The sequence below is a fragment of the Podarcis tiliguerta genome (assembly GCF_965153285.1).
Source record: "Podarcis tiliguerta genome assembly, chromosome: 1".
Lineage (NCBI taxonomy): Eukaryota > Metazoa > Chordata > Lepidosauria > Squamata > Lacertidae > Podarcis > Podarcis tiliguerta.
In genome coordinates, this window is record NC_139534.1 from 61,489,532 (window position 1) to 61,517,529 (window position 27,998).

The 27,998-nt window shown below is 42.4% G+C and overlaps 1 protein-coding gene and 1 long non-coding RNA gene across 6 annotated transcripts in view; one reads left to right on the forward strand and one right to left on the reverse strand.

The window, feature by feature from the left end:
* Positions 1-1,220, reverse strand: part of TOLLIP (toll interacting protein) — a 34,431-nt gene extending 33,211 nt beyond the window's left edge. Inside the window, exon 1 of one of the 5 annotated variants that reach the window (XM_083425640.1) lies at positions 624-1,220. In XM_083425640.1, the coding sequence (XP_083281766.1) occupies positions 624-656 (33 nt within the window). In that variant the 5' untranslated portion in view covers positions 657-1,220. Of the gene's footprint in view, positions 1-174 lie in introns of all 5 variants that reach the window. The other 4 variants (XM_083425642.1, XM_083425639.1, XM_083425643.1 and 1 more) reach the window with 4 other exon arrangements.
* Positions 378-27,998, forward strand: LOC310670451. Its single transcript, XR_014507572.1, has 7 exons — positions 378-465; positions 8,741-8,840; positions 11,002-11,106; positions 12,087-12,222; positions 14,319-19,120; positions 25,861-25,970; positions 27,189-27,998. It is a non-coding gene; the product is annotated as an uncharacterized lncRNA (long non-coding RNA).

Sequence of the window (27,998 nt, forward strand, 5' to 3'; positions counted from 1 at the left end):
GTACGGTGCGCTAGGACTTTCTCAGCTCTTTTAGGCCAAGAGGGGGGAAAGCATGGATTTCAAATACGTACCAAAGTTTGTGCAAGTCTCGTTTTTGCAAATACGCGCCCCCCAGCCGAGAGAAGCTCCTATTTGCAGCTTACACATTACACTGCCAAGGACAGAATTACATACCGATGTGAGGAATGACGGAAAACCGTCCTCTTCTTTTAAAACGGGCTTTCCTTAGTTCGGCCTGACTGTTTTTCGCATTCCCTTCCCTCGCTCGCCCACATACCCGGCGTGGTTAAGACAGAGGCGGAGGATGAGGAGGGAAAGAGTGAGGAAAGAGGCATGACGACGGGGCAAGACCATTTTCGCGCGTGTCACAAGGAGCGGCCGGGCGGAGGGAAATGAAGCGGACACATGGTCCGCCCCATCCCTCTGCCCTGGAGGGAGCTGAGGGGGCACTCTCGGCCCACGCAGGTAAACGGAACCGTCGGCCTAACCCTCCGTGGGGCAAAAAGGGGCACCTCCTCGGCCACCCGCCACACCCTCGAGAAGAAGGTCCCGGAGGAAGAAGCAGGGAGCGGGTCGGGGCCCCAGGGGACGCGTCGTCAGTCACAGCAGCGGCCAGTACTCACCGGGCCCCTCTGAGTGCTAACAGTGGTCGCCATGGCACCTCCCTCAAACCGGGGTGGTCGTCCCTCCTTCCGCCGATGAAACGTCCCTCAATCCGACGCGGCAGAGTCAGCTGATTCCCCCTTCCTTACCGTCTGGCCACGCCCCCAGTCCACCGCTATCCGGCACTGCGCGTGCGCCTGGAGGATCCCACCCCGCCCCTCACCCTCAGTAGACGCCGCCGTAAGAACCGTTACGTGATCACGCGCAGGCGCAGGCCAGAGGAGGTTCCGTTCTCAAACTGCTGCTGTCGCGCGCCTCTCATCCTTTATCCTCTCATCCCCTTTTCGCCGCACACGATGGGAATCCCAGAGTCTGCTGCCGTCTAAGGCGCGTGCGCGCCCAGACGGATTTGTTTAGTATCTGGGGCCCGTTGCCGTGGATGTGCCGAATGACAGAAACGGCTCCGCAGGGGCGGCTGAATATTTTAGAAACGTTTTGCTTTAACGGGCCGTTATTAACGTCACTAGCCCCGCCCCGCCCATTAAAAAGGCACCGCCATTTCCCACCCTAGTGGACTTTAAGCTAAGGGCTTCTCGCTTCACTGAACCCGTTGACGCAACCGTGCCCGTGCACCTCCTGATTGGCTGACTGAGTGCGGGTGGGCGGGGCCGCGTTAGTCCTAGCGGAAGGGTCGCGTGACCTTTCATCCGTCGCCGCTTGTCTTCCTGCGCGCGCAGAAAAGTGAGATGGTAGAATTCTGACCCCTGTCGCTTCAGACTAAGTGAGGGGTACCTGTGTGTGTGAATATAAGCCACCCCTGAAACTTCCTACAACTAAAAACAGCTGGCACGAGTCCACCCCAAACTTCTCTCCGTCTTTTCGCAGGAGAGAAGTTGGGGGGGGGGGGCACGGGCGCGCGCGCACACACACACACACCCGCTCGCTCTCTTTCTCCCTGCATCTACAGTATACAGGAATATGATAGCTTCGTTCAGCTCTCACGCTAATCTCACAAGTGAATGGGCCAGAACACTAATTATACTGCATGGCTGGTTCATCTGCTCCTGTGCAGGAGAGGGGAAAAACACACTATCTAAAGAGTTTACCATAAAACTAGTCGGGCTGGGGAATAAATGGCCAGAAGTAGCAATATCAGCACATGATAAAAGAAGAAGTGGTAATAGGAGTGATAGAAAGCCAATGTTGTTTTGGCCATGGTTAACAGTGCAGTTCTATGCATATTTAGAGTTAGAAAGGAGTCTACGGGTTATGTAGTCCAATCGTTTATGATGTTTATGATTGTCCAAATTGGAGAGGGTTAGAACTATGCAATGGCAGTCGAGGGAGAGAATTCAAAGAGGCTAAAGGTCCCTCAAGTAAAACACACGGTGAGAGACACTGTTTATATACTAATGCTGGAGCCTGCTGGACCAAATGGCTGAGCTGGAGTGCTTGGTTTTAAAGGAGAACATAGATATAGTGAACATAATGGCAACCTGGTGGAGAGAACCAGTGGGTCATGGTTATCTTTCTGTACAAACACTACAAAGGGGTAACTTCCACCCTATGGGCTTAGTTAGGCCCAGACATGGGTCCCATCTGGGCCCATGGGACTGTTTTCCTTAAACCTTGCTCATCTGCCCCACAGCTGACGTGACATCAAGTGTAGGGCTGGTCTTTTGCACGTGGGGCTACTGGAATCAACAGCAAGGAGAAGTTCCCAATCAAAAACTGCATAGGACAGCTGAGAGGGATCACTTTCAGTGCTGATTTGTTTGCTGGTATGGTTTGAATCCAAACTGCACCTGAAAATTGACTTTAAAGGGTGGGTGGCCTTCGGCTGCCCACTTGTCAGTTGGCCTCCAGGATTTAAATGGTATCACACATCTGGCCTGTTGGTGAGTCCAATTCCCCATCTCTTCTCTAATGGAAGGCATTTTGGAAGTCCTGTTGCTCTGTATAACAAAGAGGGCACAGATGTCCAACAAATTAGAAATTTTCAGAGGTGTAGACTCCTTCATAGAATCACTCAGTGGTAGTATCAGTATCAAAATTAATTAAGTGCAGGGGGTACTTGAGATGGAGAATGAAATTAATGAGGTATCCCAAGTAGGAAGTGTTATGTTAATGGGTGATTTCAAATACCTTCCTAAAGGCTGGGTAAATGTGATCAGTGTTGCCTTCATTCAATGAAGGCTCCCTTGCTGCAGAGGAACACATGTAATGCCAAGGAATACTTAGCAAGGCCTCGCTCCTTGTTCTACAGAGGAACAAAGAATGCCCAAATAGGGCTTATAACATCAGTCAATGAGTCACAAGTATGAAAGCCAGTACAGGCACCAGTTTCATATATGTTATAATATTTTAATCAAAGCGGTTCATACATTCATCTGAGTCAGTGGGACAGGAGCCACATTGTGTGGTGTGTTTTATTTATCTAAAGCATTTCCTTTGACCTTTAGGTGACACAGCTCCAAGAGTGGCTTACATATTTATTTAAAAATCAATCATTTTTAAAAAATAGAAGTGTGTGGTTTTTAACTGTCCTATTTAACTATATAGTGATGGTGACATTTTGTCTCATTAGCTGCTTCTTCCTTACAGGGTAGTTGGTGTCCATGGTAGCTCAAAGGAGAAGGATCCTGTCCTACCAGAGATGCACCAGCAGATGGGGAGGGGGGTGATAATATTTTACTTTGCTACCTGTTTCTTCTGTCTCTATGAAGGCTATGCTTGCAGTGTGGTGTGCTATAATCTATTGATCACAAAGGAGGTGGAGAGTTTGAGCAAACTTAGCAGCTTCATGTGCATATATCTCTCATGGTGTGTGGTCTGCATCTACATGTGCAGAAGAATTAAGTGATAAGAGTTCCTAAGTGGTAGAATAGCCATTACCACTTTACATAAGAAGAGCCCAACTGGATCAGAACAAAGGCCCAACTAATCCAGCATGCTGTTCTCACGGTGGCCAGGCAGATGTCTATGGGAAGCCTACAAGCAGGACTTGTACTAGAGGAGAATCGTATTTTTGAATGCCCTTTTATATGGCAGTACAGTGCTACCTCAAGTTACAAACGTCTCAGGTTACAAATGCTTCAGGTTACAAACTCCACTAACCTGGAAGAGTTACCTCGAATTGAGAACTTTGCCCCAGGATGAGAACGGAAATAGTGTGCCGGCTGCGCAGCGGCAGCAAGAGGCCCCATTAGTGAAAGCACACCTCTAGTTAAGAACAGTTTCAGGTTAAGAACGGACCTCCGGAACAAATTAAGTTTGTAACTAGAGGTACCACTGTAGTAGCAGCAGCATAGCTAGCTGCTTGGGTGTCCTGGGCAGCACACGCACCCTACACACAGGGGAGGGACACGTTGGGGCAGGGCATGCTGTGCAGAGACTTGCCACCACCTCCCCCTCAGCTGTAGGGCGGCTGAGGAAGGGGCAGTGGGCAGATGCAAGCCCCATGCGGCTGCTTTAGGCAGCATTGAACCTGCAGGGGCCTGAGCCACTGTGTCACTCCCAGAAGAGATGCATGGCTCGGGTGCCTGCAGGCCCCATGGTAAGTGCAGCCCTCCACAGTGTGGCAGCCAGTGCCCCCCCTCCCCCTAGTTACGCCTCTTGAGTAGTAGTAATAAATATTTGCATGTAGGAAGCTGACATGGGCTAGATCTTTGCTCCCTGACAAAGGGCAGTGTGGTTTTTGAAGGGAGCATTCCAATATAGCATTCTTTAGTTTAAAGAGGTACTGTCCATTCTAGAATTTTACCACATTCTGCTCAGTTTGTAGACCAAGGCATATTTTGCACAAGCTGGAAACCATTGCCAATGGTTTGTTCCTGCAGTCTTACATGCTGGGTCAAACTGAGCTGAAGTAACATACATGTGCATAAGAATTGGCCTTTGAAGTCTTGGAACATATTCTGATTTTCTGAAGGAAGCGGCGGTTGGTCCTTGTATAGAGGAAGAGCAATTTGTGCCATCACTAAAGAGGAGTCTGCATCAAATGGTAGTTGCTGCAAGTTCAGCCTGCTTTTTAAATATTTAGCATCTGACCTCCTCTAGCCTCTTGTGTAATTCTGGTCTCTTCAACAGAACAAAGACAACTTTCATGTTAATCTGAGTGCTGTTCTGGGAGATAAAAATCTGATCATTTCAAAGTCTATTTGAATAATGTAGCTGCTTCCTGCTGCTAATATCTGCAGCATTAATTTAGTCATTAATTAAAATTCGTGCTGCAGATCCCAACAGCTGGAAATAGAATAGTGCAATTAGGAGCTTTCTAAATTTATAACAGATATTTTTATGCACTATTGTAATGCATGTATGAAGGTATGGCAGCTCAGAGTTATCATGCTGGCTCCAATAAATACATTGATTATAAATGGATGCAATTCACAGAGTGTGAAAGATAGCATCTACTAGATTCTAGCAGGACAATTTGAAAACAAAGGCCACCAAATGTCAGCAACAAAATAGAATTCAATTCAGGCAAGTGAACATAGGGTTTGTTTAGCCAAATGATTATATATCCTGCTGTTTGTTGCCTTGATCTTTGAGTGCTAACGCAAATCAGTACTGTAGTATGCCAGAGTGGTTTTGTTTCTAAGCAGGGCCAGAAGGGGGCAGTAGGCTGCAAGCATGTCCTCATTTGATGTTAACAGTTATCCAAGAATCTCCAGGCTGTTTCTGCAAGGCTGTGCTTGATTTAGAGCAAATTTGCTGGTTGCTTGCGCTGAAGGCCTGGAGTAGATTTCTCCTAGGAATTTATTCTCATAGAAGGGAAATCTCAAGAAGTGGTCGTGGTTAGTCCAAGATTGTATTTGGCAGTATGGATACTTGTGTACTTACATGCTGTTAAGATAAAACTGAAATGCTGAAGGACAAACCTAGAAAACAAATTTGTGACATGAAAATCAAGTTTGGGCTCTGTGGCAAAAGAAAAGAAAAGAAAACCTGTTAGTTGTGGCTCTGGGTAATTCTGATCACAACCTTTGTTTCTGGCATTTAATTTGCTGAAGCAGAATTGACAATGCAGATCATCACTATAAAATTAACTGTAACAGAACTACCATAGTTCTTGAATCCTCCTGCATAGCTTTCTGGACATTAAGTTATTGTCTGCTTACCAGGTCTTGCAACTAAATTTCCTAACAGCTTGGTTAAGGAAAGTGTATCTTGAATATCAGCAAAGGTTTTTTGGTATCTGCTTGTAGCACAGTCCTATGGCTTGGCTTCATCTTTACTGAATCGCCAGCCGCACTGTGTTCAATTTGTTTTACTCCTGGGAAGATGTGCATAGAATTGCAGCCTTATCTTATTACCTTTGACATTCATATACCACCATCCCTCACAGGAGCTCAGTGTTAAATAAAGAGTTATTCCCTACTATCCATTTTATCCTCACATCAATTCTGTGAGGAGGGTTCATCTGAAAGGATAATTACGGACTTAAGATCACACAATGAGGTCCATGGCTCAATGGAGATTTGAAGCTGGCAGTGGAATACCCGTAGTTGGAAGCAGTGCTTTTTTCCTGGGGTTACTCAATGGTACACAGTACCGGCACCTTTTTAAAAGAAGAAGCAGCAGCAGCAGCAAAGCACTGATTAAAAGTATGGCACTTATTGTAACAACTTCATGGTGAGTACTGGCACTTTGGTTTCCTAGAAGAAAAGCACTGGTTAGAAGACTGATTGGGGTATTGAAAGCCCAGAGCTGGTAACCCTGTAAGGCAATAGGAACCCAGTGGGGTGGATAGAGCCTTTACCAAGCAAAAGGTGCTGCAATACCTCACGGACTGCCTCTCCCCATATGAACCAACTGGACCCTGCGGTCATCACCTGAGGCCCTTTTTCATGAGCTCCCTCCACAAGAGGTCTGCAGGGTGACAGCACGAGAATGGGTCTTTTCTACGGCGGGTTCCTGTTTGCAGAATGTTTTTTGAAGTCACTGTTATCTTTTTCATGTAATCAGAAGTAACCCCCCCCAAGAGGGACTTATGATTAAACATGCTTAGGATTTCACCTTATTGCTAGGGGCAATACTGATGCATTGCAGCCTGTCCACAGATAATAGGTCTGTGGGACGAAGTTAGAACGCTACATGGATTGTTGAATGTATCCTGCTGCGGTAATGCATTCCTGATCTAGACCTTATTTTTTAAAAACCCTGCTTTAATTTTCATCTGTTATTGCTGTTTCTTAGCTAGAAGGATGTACACTTAGGCTACAATTCTAGACCTGCTTCACTAGCAGTAAGCTCCAAGTAACTCAATGGTGCTTGCTTCTGCCTTGGATTGTGACAAATGTGGGTCAGTAAAAGGATCTCCTAGAATATTGTTACAGATGCTAGGATTTTGGCTATTTGTGGAATGAACAATCCTTTGCACATTTCATTCTCTCATGTGAGCAAAACAATTAATTTCAAAGTTGTAATAACAAAATCAAGCAGGATTCAATTTTTATTTCTATGGATATGGACTAGATCCTCAGTATAGGCCTATCTGTGTAAATCTGATGGGCTGTTTCCAGCAAAGTCATTGTGGAAATGGAATGAATTGCTCTTGTACAACACCTCCCCGCCCTCTCCTCCCCCAGCATGACTGCCATACTTTGCCCCAAATCTGCTCTGCATCTCCCCTCAAACCTCAGAAGGGCACTTAGAGGCAGTGGGGGAAGTTCTGTTGTGTGAGTGAACGATGTTCACTTAGCTGCACAAGAATTTGGATTCAATCCAATTATTCCAGTGCAAACTAATGAACTTGTTGGTGTCAGCCCAATTAAAATTGAAAGGTTTTCCAGTGTTGCATCTTTGCAAGTGCTGCCAGCATTCAGAATCCTTTATTTCTGAGATTATTGCATCAAGCAGCAGCGATCTAATCATATGCTACTAGATTGAAGTAAAATTCAAATAATTTATTTTCTCTTAATATAAGTATTAGCAACAAACAGCACAAACCAACAAGTATTGGTTGTTGGTTGCAGGGTACAAAACTGTGTACAAAACTGAATCCAATCAAATACAGTTATAAAGAAGTCAGCATATGAATAATCAGAAATCTTAATACAGAAAATCAAGCAGATCTAAAGCAGCAGCAGCATATCCAGTGCAGGTCAGATTTACAGAATGCCTCAGACTGAAAAGCCTCTCCTGGGTTCCTCCAAAATCTGTATTTGTGTGTGTATGCTTCTATGTAATTTATATGTGCAGATATTAGGCCTCTTACACAAAGTAAAAATGAAAACCAATTTTTAAAATTATTCAAATGTAGCCTGATTAGTTGTTTACTCTCTGGAGGTATCCTACTCTTAAAGTTTAGCAAAGTTTCCAGCTCTTCAATTGTAGGTTATTTACTGATGATGATGATGATGCTTTCTTCCATGCTGAGGAGACAAAGCATTGAAGTAATGTGCTTGTTTTTGCCACATTTCAAGCAAAGCATGCATATATTCAGCTCATTAAACTTAACAATGCTAAGTACAAGAACATCACCTACCAGTTATGAACTCATTTTTTTTAAAGAAAAAATATGTAAAGTTTGAGAGATATCATCATGATTGTAGCCTGGAGAGGGAGTTACTTATTTTAGCTTAGAAGAGGTGATTTGGGAGTGGAGAGAAACACTTTGTGATCACTTTTATACCAGGGTAATGAGCATGCAAACCACATAAACTCACAGTTCAGAGTCAATCCCGCACAAAAACAACAATATCAAAAATCCACATAGCACAGGCTACTTGTAGGCTCTATATTATCTTGGTACCCCCAAGTCACTGGAGGTGGCTAAAGCATTAATAGAGATGAGTGAACCTGCCTCGTTCTAGTAGTGCTTAAGGAACATGGACTGTGATGTCATAACCGGTGTTGTTTTTTAAGAGAAAAAGGTGTTAGCATTCACCATGAAGTTACAGTAAGTGCCACACTTTTAACATTGGGGGGGGGGGGAGGTGCCAGTACTGTGTACCCCCAGAAAAGAAGCACTGGACTCATCACATTTTATGTTTCCCCAGCTTAGCCATTAGCAGCCATTGATATGAGGTGGGAGGAGTGGGGCAGGAAGGTTGCCATTGCCACTGGCTCAGCGGTTCATGAAAGAGCAAGTAGTTATTAATGGGAGTGACAGGTGTTACTATTTTCCCAGGTGGACTATTTCTAAAAGTAGAAGTCACTGGTGAACAAAGGCATCTGATGAATTCATACTAAATCTGGTAATTAAAGTGAAAATTGAAGCCATGGGAAAGGTGAGAGAACAGAAGTCTTAAAAATCCACTATGGTAACATATGGATGTAATTTTCAAAAGCGGCTTGGAGAAGCAGTTAAGGTGTCTAAAATGGCTACAAATCAAATTTGTTTTGTAATAAAAATTTAGACACTAAGATTTCCCCTCCCCATTCCATAATTTGAGTTCCTGCGTTTGTTCTTCCTTCAGCCTTTGCTTTCATTCCCCTCCCTAATTTAATGCATAATTTTTGCATGATAATTTGTTAGCATGATAATTTCTACTCCCAGTCTGACTACCATGAGTGATTGCAAGTGCCAGTAACAAAAACGAGTTGTTGCATTAATCCAACGCTTTTTCTTGTTGCAAATAGTGTCGGAAATCAAGCCTTTATCGGGAGAAACAGACAACTCTCCCAGGCACCCGGCTTGGTCTCCTGTTGACCGCCCTGGCTGCATTCCCCAGCAAGATCCAGGCTAGGTCTCGATAGGCGATTCTTCCCAAACGTGGGAAGAACACCCCCCTCCCTCCTCCCCCAGCAGGGAAAAGAAATAGACAGAAATGTATTTACATGCCTTTATTTCTGTTTTTGCAGCATTACAGAAAACATGTCTGCTCACTTCAAACTCCAGCAATCAAGTGACAAAGACTTCCTGTACTTCCTGTACATACACAAGAGGAAGAGCTCATATTACACTCTGAGCTAATTCCGGTGCATTGCCCTGTGAACTGACTGTCCCTTTGTTTCCCACAGACAGTCCCAACATCATGTTTTGTTTTCAAGCTACCAGTTTGCAGTTGCATTGCTTCTATATCGTAACATACCCCCATATGAATCAATGTGAGCTGCGAACAGAGCTTGATCCAGAGAAGAAAACAAACAGTTGTTATACATATAACAATCCCCTGTTGTTACAGTTCCTCCCTTGGAACTACCCGCCACTGGTTTCCCCAGTGTACCTCTCTGGTTGTCTGTTTTCCAAGGAATGAGTGCTTCTGCATTACCTTGGCTAGGGAATGTAGTGTTACGCTTAGCAACTCCCTGTTGTGTCTCTGTCTCTGACTTAGACACATCTGTAACCTGTCTTTAGTTGTCAACAATAGTATCCTTGATTCTAATAGGCCAGTAGCTTATTAGAGCACAGGTTCTTCTTTCAGTTACCTGTGGAGACCTTAGCAGCACAATCTAGAAGCGGTCATGGCTGCACCAAGATCTTTATGTACCTATCCTGCTGACAAAACTAATACTGTGCCAAAAATTGTTCCACATTTTATCTGAACATTTTCTACCAATTAATTTTTAAAAATGCATTGGAAAAATATCAAAAGGGAAGGAACATTTCAGTGATGTTCTCATGGGTAAGGTGCAAGGTTTTTGTTGGGCTCACCTTACTTTGGAGGTGGACAAATATTTTGTGAGTGTTCTTTCCTTATTTAAATAATCTCTCCAGTTGTTTGCACTCTGTAGGTTTAATGGGGTCCTGAACTTCCTGAAAACCCTATTAAGTCCTTGGCTGGGCTTTTTTACAAGTACAGGGAGGCACAGAAGCTTTTTGTTAACATTTTTCTAGAGTATTTTTACTTTTAAATAAATCATTAGGTGAATAATAAGGGTGTAGAAATACTCTTTAAAGGGAAGAGCTTCCGTTGAAAAACAAAACCAGCAAGGGTGCAGATCTCAGAAGCTTATTAGTTATCTTTTCTAGCTTCTTGCATTTCAGATAAAGCCTAGGGGAAGATGTTACGAGGTACCTCCTTCCATGGACCTTTTAGATTTCTCTACTTTTTTGTACCTGTTGAAGACATTCCTGTTTCAGGAAGCCTTTCATCCCATAAATGAAATGCACCGTTTACTTCTGCTGAGAAGCAGCCCCAGGGAGTCTTGGGCTTTTGTACCTCTTAAATCCATACCTGTACCATGGAGCTTGTGAAGAAAGCAGAGACAGAAAAATGCCCTTTCAGAGCTCCTCAAAGTTGACCTACTGTTTCAGTGTAAAGGCTAAGTGAAACACAGCTGTGAAATGTGTGTTCAGACAGGTAGCTCACTGGGCAGCAGAGAAATAAGAGGAATGAAATACACACCAGACCAGCAGAATGTCTACTGTTCATGCAGCACAAAGTAAAGCGAGTTGAAGAAGTGCAATATATCTCCCTAGAATGTTGTGTGCTTTGTCTCCTACAGAACCATAGAACACTTCACGGGATGCTGTACCTTGCCCTCGGACTTGCTGCCAACAAAAGAAAGAACCATCTAGATACCACATAGCAGTTTCAGCAGAAGGTTCAGGTGCATCTCCATAAGTGAATTTTTGAGGGCTGGAATTAACAGATCTTTTCTTGTGGAGAATTTCAAGCAAAATCCGTGAGAAACTATAGAAGAGAAATGAGGAATTGCTCTTGGGTTGCTATGAAGCCACTCTTCCTCTCCTTTCACAGGATGTAGGACCCGCATGCAGAAGCCTACACAGAAATTACAGCAATTGTGTTTTCCTTTCTTGCAACGTTCTCAAGTAAAGTGACAGAGAATAAAAAAATAAAATGTAAATTCCAGGTGAAACAGAGTGGAATATCTGCTCTTCAGTTGCACCTTTCTTGAAAAGATCCTCCAGCACTTTAGAAATACTTATATTGACAACTGGAGCCAAAGAGTACTCAATAATAGTTCCTTGTCATCCTGGAAAAAGTTACAAGGGGGGTGCCGCAGGGTTCTGCCCTGAGCTTGTTGTTGTTCAATGTCTTTATAAATGACTTGTGTGAAGGATTTGAGGGGATGCTCATGAAAATTGCAGATGATATCAAACTGGGAGGGATAGCTATTGCCACAGAAGACAGAATCGGGATTCAAGATGACCTTCACAGATTGAAAAACTGGGCCCAAACTATTTTTTTTTTTTTAAATGAATTTCAATAGGGACAAATGTAAGGTTCTACCCTTAGGCAGGAAGAGCCAATTTCACAAATAAAAGATGGGGGACACCTGGCTTGCCAGTAGTACATGTGAAAAGGATCTAGGGATCTTACAAGGCCACAAGTTTAACATGAGTCAATAGTATGATACAGCAGTAAAAATAGGTAATGCTATTCCAGGCTACATCAACAGAAGTATTGTATTCTGATCAAGGGAACTGAGAGGAGAGATGATAACCAATGACCATCTTCAAATACGGTGTAATATTGATGTATCTTTTCCCCCCCATGTAAGATTTTTATTATATCAAGCAGTGTTTTTTTTAAAATAAAACTAAATGTTTGCTTTACTCCCCAAAGACAGTGGTTCTGTTCACGCTGGTGGGCTATGCCTTTATGTCTGTCACACATACATGGTTTGGAACAAAAGGGAAGATGGAAGAAGAAGAATGGCTGCTATCCATTTCTAAAGTCAGGTTCATGGAGGCAAGGCATAGTAAGTATAAAGCAATAATAAAGATTACTCTGCTTGTTTTGCCAAACAGATAAATAGATTCCAGGCTTCAATTTATAAAACAGACATTAGACCAAACAGCACGCATCCCTCCCTGTCTCCATAATTGTGTACCACACTGTCATAGTTAGTGATTGGACTAGATTAATATTGGCAGAACTGGTGTTCTGACAATTGCTGGAGACTGCAGCAGAAGAGTGGAAAGCACTGCTGAGCAGTTAATAAGTGGCCATTCTTCAGTCATGCAGCACTTGGAATAGCTTTTCAAAGGGAGAAAAGAAAATTCTATTGGGTTTCAACACCTGGTTGAGCAGCTCAATAGAGACAAAATTGAACGTTATAGCACAATCATTATTTATTTCAGGACTACATCTTCATTGCATGGGCAGTCTTAAAATGAAAGTTATTTCAATGTGAATCAAGTTCACGCCAGCATCTCAGGCGGCCTCTATGGGAAAGGAGCGCTTTACACATATTTTCAGGTGGCAATCATATCCAGCTGAACACATTGGGGGGTCTTTGTTTTCGTTTCAATGTGTTTAAAACATGCTGGATTAATAGGAACAATACCAAGGTGACTTAAAAAACAACAACACCCTACTTGTGAGATGCATTGTTTTCCAATTTTAGCAACAGCAAAAATGACCTCTGATTAAAATAATGGTGCTGTTAGTGTGTTAGATTCAGGACAGATAAAAGGAAGCATTTTTTTCACACAGTGCATAGTTAAACTATGTACCTACAGGAGACAGTGATGGCAACCAACTTCATTGGCTTTGAAAGAGGATTAGACAGAATCATGGGGGAATATGTTTGTCAATGGCTAGTAGCCATGATGGCTATGCTCTGCCTTCAGGGTCAGAGGCAGTAATACTTCTGATTATCAGTTGCTGGAAACCTCAGGAGGGGAGAGTTCTCTTGTGCTGGGGTCCCGCTTGCAGGTTTCCCATAAGCTCCTGGTTGGGCACTGTGAGAACAGGATGCTGGACTAGATGGGGCATTGGCCTGATCCAGCAGGTGGTTCTGATGTTCATATGCCAATTAGACATCTGAAGTATTTTTCTTGACCTCTCAAAAAGCGCAATAGTGTTCTAGCTCTGGGCCCTTGAGACAGAGCAGGGTAGTCACCAAATAAATAGCAAAACCCTTTGGAAATTGTCCTTTTGGTGAATTGATGAAATTTAAATGGAGGGTAATTCCAACGTCTTGTTCTCATTAACTCTGTGAAAAAATACATTTCTCTCTCTCAAGCAAAGTCAACATCATTATTCTTTTGACTCTGGTTCATTACAAGTAGTCTTTGCTTTTATGCAGTGAAACTGTGTTTATCCCCTATAATTTAGCTAATCCTTTCCTCTCCCTGCAGTAACAGGATAGACATGCAAATCAGCTCCTATCAATTTCATGTGTGAAGTGGAAAGTCAGGCAGTAGGAATGGAAGTGGGGGCTGGGGCTGGGGAGGAGGTTCTGCCACTTGAATGTCATACATTCCCCCATTGGGTACTCCAATTTTATAGCTATTAGTTTTTATAATTAACAGTGAATATTAAAGAGATTTTAAGATAATAGAAGCTCCCAATAGTGACATTCAGCAGGTTCCACCCACCCCACCCCCCTACCATATCCTGTTTCTCTCTCTCTCCCGTCACCTCACTGTTTTTGGTGCTTGAGTGCCTTCAAGCAAATCATTATTTTCTGTTAGATGTTTAATCACAAACCTTGCAAGGAAATTTTCTGTTTTTCATGCTGCACTCGGTGCAGAACTAACTTCATTACCACATTGACACGCTAGCACATTTGTCAGCCTTAAAACCCTGTCGTCTTAAAGACCCCAGTCCAAAAATTCCCCTTGGAAAAATATTTAGTTTTAAACGATACAGTACAGCATAATTGGTCTGAAGTACCAGGGTTTTTTTCTATTTCCAGCTTACCACTGGGCTATTCCTCCGGGGTCTGACAGGTTGTCAGGGGTATGGGGGCGGGGGAGGGGAGACTTTTGAAGAACAGTGACTAGTTTTAAAGGAAGCTCAAAGCTCGAGGGGGTGTCTCTATGGTAACGTGTTTATGTAAATTTTCAGGTAAGGGGTGTTTTCTGGGGCACTTTTTCCCCCTACTGGCGTGACTGAAAGCAGTAACACTGATTTCAGCAGAGCATTGTTACCTTAATGTTACTTGAAGTTCCAAGCTGTTCTTTGTATACCTATTGGCTGTTTTCCAATAAGAGGGCATTTTGCCATATTGTAGTTATAGAGCAATTAACATGAGAAAAGCTAGGTGTAAACATACCAAGTGTTTAGAGGAGAGCACCCCATTTTTAGATGATTGTCCTTTTCAGGGTGAAATGTCTTGTTTAGGAACCTGAGCAAACAAAGTGCTTGATGGCTGTGTGTGTGTGTATACACACACACAGAGAGAGACACACACCCTTATACACACAGAGAAAAGGAGGGAAATATTTTTTTAAAATGGACTGCTGCTTGATAACCCAGTTGTGTGTGTGTCTACAGTTCATAGTAGGCTTGGGTCTTCAGTGCATGTTGGCCTCATGCAAGACAGGACAGGCACATTTTCATTGGATCTGGAGGAATGGTCAAGAGACTGATTCTGCATGGGTGTGGGCAATCAGGCAGACACAGGCATTTTGAAGGGATTCAGCTTCTGATAATCATCTTGGCCCCATCTCACTGTTGGCTTCAGTATTTCATACTTCTGCTGTGGAAATGAAAACACATCTTGGATTGTACACTGTGATGTGGTCCTTTATGAAGCTGAGTGACGTTACAGCTGTTTTGTCGTGTACTGGGCATGAACAGGAACTGAGGCATTCACAGCAATGTAAGGGTCAGACTACATGTATTGTTAATTGTGCAAATAGGACTAATAGGAATGTTTGTTTTGATAACTGTAAATAGCAGCTATAGTGGAGTCAAAGCTGCAATAGGACTGCAAGAGAAGGGAGAGATCAACCCTTTCCCCTCTTGTCATTGTTCTAATGAAAATTACTCCATGAAGGTTCTATAACTTACATGGGGAGATCAATGGAGGCTTTTGGCTCCTGATGCAAACAGCAGCTTGAGACTATGTGGGGTAAAATTCAAACTCTCCCTCTCCTCCCCCTGTGGTCCTGCTGCTGATCAGAATCCCCTGAAATTCCACCAACCTGCCTTAGTATGCACAGGTGCATGAAAAAATAAAGAGGAAAGTATATGAGCTTTTCCACAAGCAGCACCTTGACTGATTTTTGCATATCCTACATCTACATTTTTTATGCTGACTACAGAATATACAAAATAAAACCCAAAGGCAAACCTTCTGTTCTATATTAACAGCATTCAGACATGCATACTAATAACCTGTGATTGTGGATAAAAACATTCTGCATATTTTAAATGCTATTCACTATTTATTGGAGACATTCAGAAAAGGATGCAGATCCTGCTTAGCTTATTCATATGATGCTTTTTGGAGAAATTCTGGAAATGACTCCAGGTTGTCTGAAATGATCTGTCTGCTTACTTTCTCGAATCCTTAAGAATTGTTCCCAAACTGAAAAACATGCGTTAGAACTAAATAAGCATCAGTCTGTGGTCAATGGTCCATCTAGCTTGGTATTCTGTCTCTCAACAGTGACTAACCAAAAGTTACAAGGAAGTTTTTACATGCAGGTCAATGACAATTCAGCTGCAGCCTATTGCCATTCCCCAGTCTCAGCAGTATATTGCCTTTCAATGTCTGTTTGCCACAGCCTAAAGCTTCAAAAAGAACCATTTCCCATGTGTACCTAATCCTCTTTTCCATCCTAGTCACCAACAGAAACATCCTATGGCAATGAATTTCATAGTTTCATTGGCCATTGTAATCTGGGCATTTCCCCCCGATGATTCTTCTCTCTGTTTACTTCATGGGGGACCATCTTCTCATAACCATATGCTTGAAAGGAACCACAATAAGTTGCAGGATTTTAATTTATTATTATTATTGCTTACTGTTACTAAACTCCAAGGCTACATTGCCCCATATAAGCAAACCAATGGCGTATCAGTCTTGTCCCCTTCCTACGGTAAAGTTTTCATTTTCTGTATCTTGTTTATTCAGTTTTCTGTTTATCTACAGGCCTCTGCCTGGCAGGCTTCGTGTATCTGCTTTACACATAAATGTCAGATACCATTCTGAAGCTTCAACTTGGCTGCCACTTGGCTGGTTGCCATGTTGATCTTTAGGATTTTTATTTGCCTGTCGCAAAATGCTATCTGTTTATTTCAGTTGATTTTAAATCTGCCAATGTGCTCTGAAAGCACTTACGAAACACATTTGCCTAGCTTGCCTAGTGCAAATATGGAACATCTGGGCCAAATGTCCGCAATGAAAACATTTATTCACAAATCCAAGCAAACTCTGTGACTTTTCTTCCTTCTTCCTCTAGCTTCCAGCACAAATGAGAGAGAAGAAAATCTAAGGCTTTCGCAAGTTGATTCGCCTCCTACAAACCAAGAGAATAGGTTAATTCTAGACTTTGGACTCACGGCTTCCTGACTCCTAAATTGATTTTTAGAACAAACATACATTTCCTGTATCATGAGGTGAAATTACTACATAAGTCATGATAGCGGAAGCATGGCATAATGGCTAATTCTGAGTAGCTGTGACATAGGAAACTATTGGTTCAGAGCTCACCTCTGGTGTCAGCTCATGGGTGTGTGGCCTTAGGCAAGGCACTATGCTTCAGTCTTCCAGTTGCAGTGGGCAGATAATAATACTGACCAACTTTACAGGATTATTGTAAAGATTTTGAATAATGTATGCATAGAGGTTTGAAAAGACAATAGTAATGTATTTGCAGCCTCTTCCAAAAGCAAATGAGGTCTCCCACTGAAACCCCTTTGAACATGGCTTTGATGGCTTCATTTGGTAAATTTTGTCAAGTGTATTTAGAATATATATATATATGAGACATTTTATTTCTCATACTTTTCTGGGTAGGCCCTAAGTAAAGACCGAAGCAGCTAATGTAAGCAAAAGATGGGTGAAACCCAATGTAGCATGAGCAGGCATTGCTCTTGCAAGAGGTCTTCTCCTTCCTCCCTACTTGACCAGTCTGCCTCCCTGGGTAAATAAACTCTGGAAGAATTAAAGAACTACCCTCCTTCTATTTCTTAGCATTCTTAATCATCAGCAACATACAATTTTAAGATGTCTTGGAATGTTCTCAAAATCAATTGTAAGGTTGTAACGCTAAACACACTTACTAGTCAGGGATAAGCCCAACTGATGCAGCAGAATTTACTTCTGAGTAAACACGCAACTACTGTACTGCACTATAACATCATCATCCTATTCATGTTTACTTGGAAGTAAGTTACCTTGTGTTCAATGGGGCCTGATCTCTAGCAAATGGTGGGTTTAGAATTGTAGCATTAAACACCTAAATTGGCATGGTACATAATGTGAATATAGGAACATATAGCAAGGTGCCTTAGGCTGAGTCTGGTGATTGCTCCATCTGGCATAGTATGACTGACACTTACTGCCAGCAGCTGTATAGGATTTTAGACAGGAGTTTTTCCCAACCTACCTTGATAAGCTGTGGACTGAACCTGGGTCCTTTTGTATACAAAGCACTCAAGCTACTTCTGAGCTACAGCCTTTCTTTAATGATGTCTTCTGTACAGGAGAACAAACCTTGCTGAAATTCTTAATTCATGTTAGCAAAATAGTTAAAGAATCAGATGACATACTTTTGGAGAGTGGGTTTTTTTTTTAATACAAGGAAATTATAAATTTAAAGTACATATTGCTTTTTAAAGTGGCAATAAAGTGATCTTAGGTGTTCCTAGAAGGTTGAGAAGAGTGATTCTTAAAATGGCATTAGGCCATTATTTTTCCAAGTAAGGCATGGCGAAAAAAATTGTATCAGTTCTGCAAGGTCTTGGTCATTCAGCAGCAGGAGAAGGCTATTAACTATGAAGTTATTGTTGAAGAAGTAGGTATATAATAGTATGAACACTGTGCAAAGTCCAATGCAAAGTAAAACTGCATGCAAAAGCTTTAAAGGATCGGAGAGGTAATCTGACAATTTGGCTTGTTTAGGCCTTATGAGTAAGTCTTCAGCACTCATTCTCTCATTTCCCTCTGGTAACTTTGGAGTAATTTGATACTGTACAGGTACCCCCCTAATATTTTCAGACTGTTCCACAGGGTCTCTTATTGTTGTTTCTGTATCAGAATTGGTCCTTGCCAAATAAGAATCGGGCTTCTTCGTAGATAAATGAGGCTCTTTTCTTCTGGCCTGAATTACATTGGCCTGCTCGTTGCTTTCTCTACTCTGTAAGGCAGGTCCTGGTTTATCATCTTGATGCTGAAAAACCTTGATGCCATTATTCTTGTTTGTGCCTAGTTTTCGATTGATGTGTGCCAAGCTCCTGTTGCGACTTTCTAATTTCTTAATCTTTTCCTCTTTCTCATTTATCAGGCTCATAACCACCTCCACATCTCTATCCAGTTCTTCCACCCATTTCTTGAGGGACTGCGATTTGTCTTTTATACTCCTGTTCAGGTCCTGAACAATGTTTCTTTCTTTTAACCGCATCTTATTTGGAGAATGCCGTTTTGCAGCTGTTTGACAGGCTTCATATCCCTGACTTAGATAATTCCCCATTCATCAACTTATGCGTGCCTGTTTAGGGAATATTGTGAAGGCAGCGGGAAGAGTAAGATATTTGTTCAGAATTCTTCTCTACTTATACCTTCACATCACTCTGATGTCATAATGATTAACCATCGGTACCATTCACTTGAAACTCTCAAAGCAGATAGCAAAGGGAACTGTATGGAAATATGGGGTTAGCCATAAGTGGCAGTATGTACTATCAGTCTGCAACTGGTAAGCATGTTGTTGAAGCCCGAGTATTTACTGATAGTTTCATATTTACAAACACACATGCACCTCTGATGGGCTTCTTCTTCACACATGCATCGTCTTCACTTTCATGGCTTCTCTAGACACCTGATAAGCCATTGCCTCCATGTTATGATCAGTGGCATAAGTCTCACTCTAAGGCCAATGAAGCACTGGTTAGAACACATAATCACATCTACCATGTGGCAATAAAGGCAGCAAAGAAGTCTTACTTCATGGCCTCTGCTACATCCTCAAATAATAGTCCAGCAAGTGACACTGACACAAAACCCCACACATACACTAAGTAGAAGAATAGAAGCATTACCACCTCACCCCACCCCACTCACCACCCCCCCTCTTTCCCCCTCTTTTTTCCCCAGTCTATTACTGCATGCAATACTAATGTCTCACAAAAAAATGAAACTGATTTATAGAAAACACAACTTGAAAAAGAGACAATGCACATTTTATTTTGTAAACTAAGAAATCTTTAATAAAAATATATTGTAATAATAATAATAATAATAATAATAATAATAATAATAATAATGGTGTTGGTGGGAACAGGCCTCTGGAGACAGGGTAGACCTGCTCTGGTTGTTTGGCCTATCATTTTGAGGATAAAGTCCCTCCCTCTGAAGGTATGCAGTCCTTTCCCCAGTGCCGAGGGCCTTCTGGCGGTTCGCTCACTGCGAGAAGCCAAGTTACAGGGAACTAGGCAGAGGGCCTTCTCAGTAGTGGCGCCCGCCCTGTGGAACTCCCTCCCATCAGATGTCAAAGAGAAAAACAACTATCAGATTTTTAGAAGACATCTGAATGCAGCCCTGTTTAGGGAAGCTTTTAATGTTTAATAGACTATTGTATTTTAATATTCTGTTGGAAGCTGCCCAGAGTGGCTGTGGAAACAAGCCAGATGGGCGGGGTATAAATAATAAATTATTATTATTATTATTATTATTATTATTATTATTATTATTATCTCTGTCCCCAGTAGGCACAGTGTTTGTACCACATTGTGGTCCTCCAACGAAGCTGGAAGATTCAGGACAGTTGATACCAAGTGCCTTTATACACAGAGCATTGTTAAACTACAGGATTTGCTGCCACAAGATTACACCTGCCAACTTGAATAGCTCTGAAAGAGGATTAGACAAATTCGTGGAGGATAAACCAATCTGGGGAGACTAGACATGATATATTATCTCCAGTATCACAGACAACATGCCTCTGAAAACTAGTTGCTGAGGAACATGAGGAGGAGAGTGGTGTTGAGCTCATGTGCTGCTTGTGTGGGCATCTGGTTGGCCTCACAGCATTCTCACTGGATGATGGGTGTTGGATAAGCCTTTGGTTTGAACCAGCAGGGCTGTTCTTTTAGGTGAGGTGTAAAGTTAAATTAAGTGTAGAATCGAACATGTAAATGCAAATATGGCAGGCTGGTGTTTCAAATTGTGTATTACACAGGTGCCACTTGTTGGGTTGCAAGTCTCCATTCAAAAACCCAATTTGCCTTCAGTAGCAGCAAAGACTTCTTGGTCGTGCATAGACCACAAGAGCAACCACTTACCAGAGTTGTAATGTGCTTAAAGAGAAAGCCGGAAATGCTATGGGTGTGTATGTGTGGAGTGGTGTTTAATCATAATAAATTTGTACAAGATGTGATACGTTTCTTCAGTTGAAATATATTTATTGTTCAAATAAGTTTAGGGAACTGAAGCCAATTAATTCTGGGTTATTTTCTTCTTTTTATCAGCTTCTTGTTTAAAGCCAATTAGAGGGGTATACAGAATTACAGAACTAGCAAGAAGATTGTTCCAAAGGATCTTTAATGTCACTACAGATTCCTCTTTGCTTTTGTTACATAATCTCCTCCTTCTGGATGAGTTGTTCTTCCTCCATTTTATGCTGTTCTAGCATGAAATTACAAAGCCCTGTGCTGCAAATTAATTCCCTGTAGGCACATCGGGTGCATCAAATAAAGCCAATTCTGACCGGCTTCAAAAACCTGCCCTGAATAAATGCCTCCTGAAGAGCCCCTATCATCCCAACAGCACTCTGAGGGAAAAGCAGAAAGAAAGCAATGCTGAGGTCATGAGTCTCTATTCGTTTTTGTCACGCAGTGGTTCTCAACCTGTGGGTCCCCAGATGTTGTTGGACTACAACTCCCATCATCCCTGAGCTCTGGCCTTGCTAGCTAGGGGTGATGGGAGTTGTAGTTTAACAACATCTGGGGCCCACAGGTTGAGAAAGGCTGGTAGAGGCTCCTGGGATTTCTGATTTCACTTCTGAAGGAAGCTGGAGAATCTTCCAGAAGCAATGTAAAAGTGTTTTCACAGATGAAGGTTAAAGTAGGTTTTGCCTTGAGCCATTTGTAATTCAAATAGAAACCAAAAAGCACATATTACCGTAATTATAAATGCCTATATTTCACCTTATTACCAACAATTTGATTTAATATTTGATTTGGGTTAATATTTGTATTATGCTTTTCCAACAACACGTGTTGAACTCAATGAGGGCTTGTCCACGCTGGAATTGACTGTGTGTTTATAGCTGTTTGTGTTCCCATATAATTTGCATAGTCCACATGATTTTACCTTCAAACAACACCAGCCTTGTTGTTTCTCTCCTGTAAATTCGGGTTTACCCACTACAGGAATAATCTGATAAACTGGGAAAAACCGGGTTCTGCTGCACCTGGGGTCACTTCCTCAATGTTTCCAATTCTTTTCCATTTGTTGCTCATAACTATTTCCCATGTGCTGTGGAAGATGAAGTTTTTTCTTTCAATCCCTCAGATTTGCACAGAAAGCTACACAACAAAAATTACAATTGCCTGTTTGCTTTTGCACAGTTCTTGGGTGGTTTGTTTTTGTTTTTTAAAAGCAAGGTTGCATAGCTATCTGCACACAGGCCCTGTCAGCATTATGGACATGAAAAAATAGGAGGCAGGGACTAACACGAAAAGGGAGCACCTACTGACATGAACAGAAAAGACCAAAGTTGATTCTCATATACAAATTCAGACGTATCTGAGTATGGTCTACTCTGGTCTAATTCACATGGGAGGAAAATTAATTAACAGCTAAATAATGTTCAAATGTGGATAAACCCTGACTTGTTCACATAAATATTGAGAAACAGACTCAATATTTAAGACCCAAGACATAATATTTAATATACAATACCGTTTTATCTATGCTAACATTTGAGGTGACTGAGGTGACAGCAAAAAGAGATTATTTCTGACAAGAAGGGTAGAAATCTGACTTAGACAAGGACCCTATTACTACCATTAGTAGTTAGCATAGGGGTTTTATTTTATCCAAATGAATATTTAATGTTAATGAACTGCTTCAGTGAGAGAGTTTCCTAGACCCAAAGAGATGTTTTTTCATTATGCCCCAGTGTGTAGGCTCATACCCTTCAACATTTCTCCAATGAAAATAGGGACATCCTAAGGAAAAGTGGGACATTCCAGGATCAAATCAGAAACCGGGACAGCTTCTCTAAATCAGGTATGTCCCTGGAAAATAGGGATACTTGAAGGGTATATAGGCTCAGTGCAAAACAAGCAGAACCGTAGCCCTCATTTTGGGGGAACCTTGGACTGCCCCATGGAAAAACAGAATTGGAAGGGTCTTATAGTCCAGCCTCAGCTCAGTGTCAGATCCAGCCTCCCTGGCAGATGGCCATTCCATCTTTGCAGAAGGGCCTCCTGAAAATGTGAGCCTGCCTCCTACTGAGACAACTTCCATTTCCAGCAGTTGGTTAGTTTGGAGCATTTATACTCTGCCTGCTAAGCAAGGTTCACGAGACAACTTACAGTATATTTAAAATACAATAAGATAGAAAAGAGTTACATAATCATAAAAAGTGCAAATAATTCTTTTCCCGGGCCCAGAAATGGCTGCCAGAGTACCTGAGTACTCTAAGTAATGTGGGATATGAATGCTCCATACCCAGGAACTCCATAGGTCCAGTTCAGAAAGGAGTAGGGGGCATAGCTGTCAACTTACAGCCTCAAAGTAAGGGATCAGCAGCCAAAATAAGGGATTTGAGCCCCTCTGAGCCAAAGGCCAACAGCCAAACGAAGCCTCAAGAGGTGGTTCCCACAGCGCAGCAACCCGGCAAAGGGGATGCAGCAAGGAAAACCACCGTCACCTCTCCGCTGGGAAGCGCTGAGCAAAGGCGAGTCCACAGGCAACGCAGCTGATTTGATCAGCACAAGGCATGCAAGCTCCACCCCCCAGTTGTTCTTAGACTCCTTATTGGGTGAGCAACGCAGCCAAGCAACACAGTTGGAGCCCCCCTCCTCCCTAGCCAGCAGGGAGGGAGGGAGAGGAGCTGCTTCCTTTGAAACCCGGGAAATTTAAGGGACAGCATCAATAAGGGGCAGCAGTGGGACACAGCACTGGGATAAGGGACTTTCCCGCCAAGTAAGGGGCAGCTCTCATTTTCTTCTGTGCATGAAGGAAGCGGCATGTGAGAACACACACTCTCCTCCACCATTCAGTTAGGCGAGTGTGTGCACTGGCCCTTAGGCACAGTGTACAGTATTGAAAGCTCCTGAATGACATTACCTGAACACCCTTTCAGAAGGTAGAGAAAGGGAGGTGCGAGTTCCAGGATGAGGAGGAAGAAATAGTATGTTAACATAATAAAAGGAAAAGGAGTTTCATCTTGAAAGGCTAGAGGAAAAGGGCACTGTTCAAAATAATGGCTAGTGTCCCAAACTGGGAAGGAAATGCATTCTCCAAGGGACTGCCAGTGCAAGGTAAAAAATAATCACCAGCCTGGCACCTCCTTGGGCTCCTTGCCAAGAAGAGAAGCCATTAGCTGTGCCTCCCAGCTCCTTCCCCTAAACAATATGAGCACATTTAACCAAATTAATCCCTTGAGTTGGTAGAGGTAGACACAGAGGTGACTGTGGAGCCTGCTTTCTTTGTGGGAGTTAGTCATTGTAAAAGGAACTGCGAAAATGCATAGCAAATGACTCTCTGAGGGCTTCCTTTTCTTTCTTTCTTTCTTTCTTTCTTTCTTTCTTTCTTTCTTTTAAGTACAGTGGTGCCTTGGTTCTCAAACGCCTTGTACTCAGCTTGGAACCCAAACACTGCAAACCCAGAAGTAAGTGTTCCGGTTTGCGAACCTTTTTCGGAAGCTGAACATGCTCCGTTTTGAGTGTTACGCTTCTGATTTGAGTGACATACTTCCGTTTTGAGTGTTATGCTGAGGTCTGTCTGTTTTTGCTATTTATTTTGCATTTTTGTGGCTCTTTTTTGTTGGTTTTTGTGTGCCTGTGTGGAACCCAGTTCAGCTACTAATTGACTGTGTGACTGCAGTACATTGTTTACTGCTTTCATTTTATGGATCAATGGTCTCATTAGATCAGGGGTCTGCAACCTTTAAGACAAAAAGAGCCACTTGGACCCGTTTCCGAAGAAAAAACAACTGGGAGCCACAAAACCATTGCGACATTTAAAACAAATATATCTCCGGAGCCGCGATCTGACAGCGGGCGGGAAGGTGACGTTGGGATGGTGCGTGACTAACGCACGCACCACCCCCATGCGACGTCACAGCCAGTACAGCGCCCGCCACAGTGGGGAGTGTCGGGGCACACAGTGCGCCTCCTCCCGTCGCTAGTATCCGCCCCGGAGCCGCGGCAAAGGTGTAAAAGAGCCACATGCGGCTCCGGAGCCGCGGGTTGCAGACCCCTGCATTAGATAGTACAATTCATGTTAATTGCTGTTTTAGGGGTTTTTTTTAATAGTCTGGAACAGATTAATCCATTTTGCATTACTTTCTGTGGGAAAGTGAGCCTTGGTTTTGGAACGCTTTGGTTTTGGAACGGACTTTCGGAAAGGATTAAGTTTGAGAACCAAGGTACCACTGTATCATCCCTCTGGCTGTTTGACACAAATGGAACTTCCAACTGATAAACTAGACCTGGATCTGTCCTTCAGTTAATTTCATGCTCCTTTTGCATTGGACTGATAATCAAAATAATAATCATGATGATAATAATAATAATCTCTCTGTGTTAATCAGTCCAAGAATCTTAGATGTAATTTGGGATTGGGTGATTGCCGCTGATTGTGTGTCTGTTGTATGTTCTAAAGGAATGCTTATGCTTTACAATTGAGAAGCATTTTTCAGAAGTAATGCTTGAATCTTTAAAAAAGGGAAAAAGCAGGTAACCCTAAGAAATCTCTCCCTCTCTTTAAAAATTAGATTCAAAGCTTCTCCACATCCATTCAAAGAGCAGCAGGAGGGAGTATCAAATAGAAGATCTTGTACTTCTCTGTTAGCTTCTTAAAAAATCACATTCAGCATTTGACCCAGACTATCAGAAAGCAATTAAAAGGTTCTGTTTCAGCTCCCCTCATCTTGTTCTGATTTACACTCAGTTTTATCCCCCCCCCCACACTTTTTTTTTTGCCCAGTAGCATAATCTGCTTTTTCACAAACCTGTTACGAATATGTAATAGATACATTTTCTCTTGGTGGATTGGTATTCAGCACAGCATTCTGAGTTCTAGCTCCATTTGGTCATCCTTGCAATAAACATGTCCTTTAAAAAATCAGCGATAGAATGGTTTTAGAATGTTGCTAATTGCATTTAATTTACCAACATCTTCCTCAAGCATCTCATCAATTTGACTGTTCAAACTGCTAATGCTAATAATAGCTTCTATATGTCTCCACTCAACCTATCGTAGACCCTTAATTCTCTGCGCTGCCTCCTTCGCACAGGAAGTGAGTGGGAGATTCAGAGGGAGAAAAACATCATGCCAGAGCTACCGCTTCATATTGCAGTCATTCCACACAGGTGGGTTATGTGCATGAATACCACAGCAGCTTGATGGGGCAGGTCATTGGGGGGTGGGGTTCATTCAAACACTGCCTTCCCTCCCAGCATCTGATTGTTGCCTGAACCAAGCTGGATTAGGGCAACCATCTACCCCCCAAAAATTCCACAAATTAACAGCTTTGATTGCATCTCATTTTGCTGTTCCTAGCCATTTAGACAATGGCCAGACATTCATATTTCAGCTTAATAAGCTAAGATATGAACAATCCTTGTGTCTGCGCATGCTTCCTCTTCCTTTTTTACTATGTAGTGGTAAACCAGGAAGAGTTCAACTAACCATTGTGTCCCATTGCATGTAGATTAGGAAACTATGGTTACAAGCTGCAGAACATCTGAGCCAGGCCAAAGACTCTCTGAGGCAGTTAGTAGGGCAGAGAGACAGGAAGACAAGGCAGAAGTATTGAACCAACAGGGGAGCTCTTCAGCCAGGTAGTAAGAGTTAAAGCAAGGGGTTTGGTGAGAGAGGTGTTGCTCCAACAATAGGAGGACTTATAATACCTGGGCTCTGTGAAGGCAATTGCCTGGTTGTTGAATGGGCCTTTGCACTTGAACATTGGCCCAAAACAAAACCAGCATTTTTCATGGGGGTTTTTCGGGGGGGGGGGCATCAATAACCCTGCCCTAATTCTCTACTAATATGCAGTTTGGCTACATCACCTAGGACAGGTCTAAAGTACTAATGTAGCACTGTAAATGATTATTTGTTGCTGGAAATCTGTTCTCTCCAAACAGTAGTTCACAAGATTAAATCCAAGCGCTTCAGCTTAAGTCGACGATGAGTAGGGCTCACCTCAGATGCATTAGGAGCCAGTCATTTCAAAAGCCTTTCTTTTCTTGGTTTTGACTTAGCCGGTGCTTCAAGAGAGCCTCATCTCATAATCATTGGCTGATCAGCTTGACCTCCTTTATTCTAGCTTTAGTTGAACTGTTAAGAATGGAATTAATTCCTCATGCTAAACAACTAATTCCTGGGCCTCTCTACAACAAGCACCGTACGAACTATCAGTATCCATATAACCCAGGGCAACCTGTAATTTGTCAGGTAGATTTTCTGTGCCCCAAATATTAGCATCCTCTGTTAAAACTGTGACGCAAACAATTGTGCAAATGCTAGTGAAATAATGGGCAGATCCTTTAGGAGTTATCATGCTTCTAACTGTACAAACACTTCCACAGGTGGAACAGCAGGATTCCCCCCTCCCCCATTTTTACCTCATGCAAAGCTGTACTACAAGGTGAGAAGTAGCCCTTTTGTGAACAAGAGATTCCTCCCACATCCAGAACAGCACCTTTGAATCCAACCCACTACTTCCTTTTCCTACCTGTACAATGAATGTTTCCAAGCTTTGACATTTTGATGGCAGCGGAAAATGTCACTATTTTGAATTGTGATTCCTGTACAAATGAAAGCAAAGCATCCAGGAGGCAGGGGGATCCAGTACAATTATTTTGACAACATGGTCTTGCAGACATAAATATATAAACTCTGAATTCATTTGTTCAGCTGTATGTCAGTTAAATACCTGCTACTTTTCTTATAGCACAAGACTCAAATAAAATGCTAACGCCCCTAGCATTTTTCTAGATTTTCATCTTCATTGTGTTCTGCTGGCTTGTGGACTGCAGCAAAAAGGGAACCAATATACCAAGGTTTCCTCAAATGCGCTGGACTTTAATTAATCATAAGCCATCTGAAGACAGCTGCTACTCCATTTATGAAGCATCACTAAATGGGATTATTAGTACAATTATCAGTGTTGATAATGTGTCAAAACACATAATTTTTCTGGGCATAGTTCAGACCTGTACCATAGCTACTTCTTCAGCCTCCTCTGTTTTGAAAACTGCAGTTCCCATTGTTGCTTCTCTCCAAATAACTTGCCTGATGCCAGAACTCCTGAATCTTGACTCCTGCAGTCTGTTGCCTACTACCAAGCCTTTACTCTTATTTGTCTGAATAAAGATATCTTTCTTAATTACATGGAA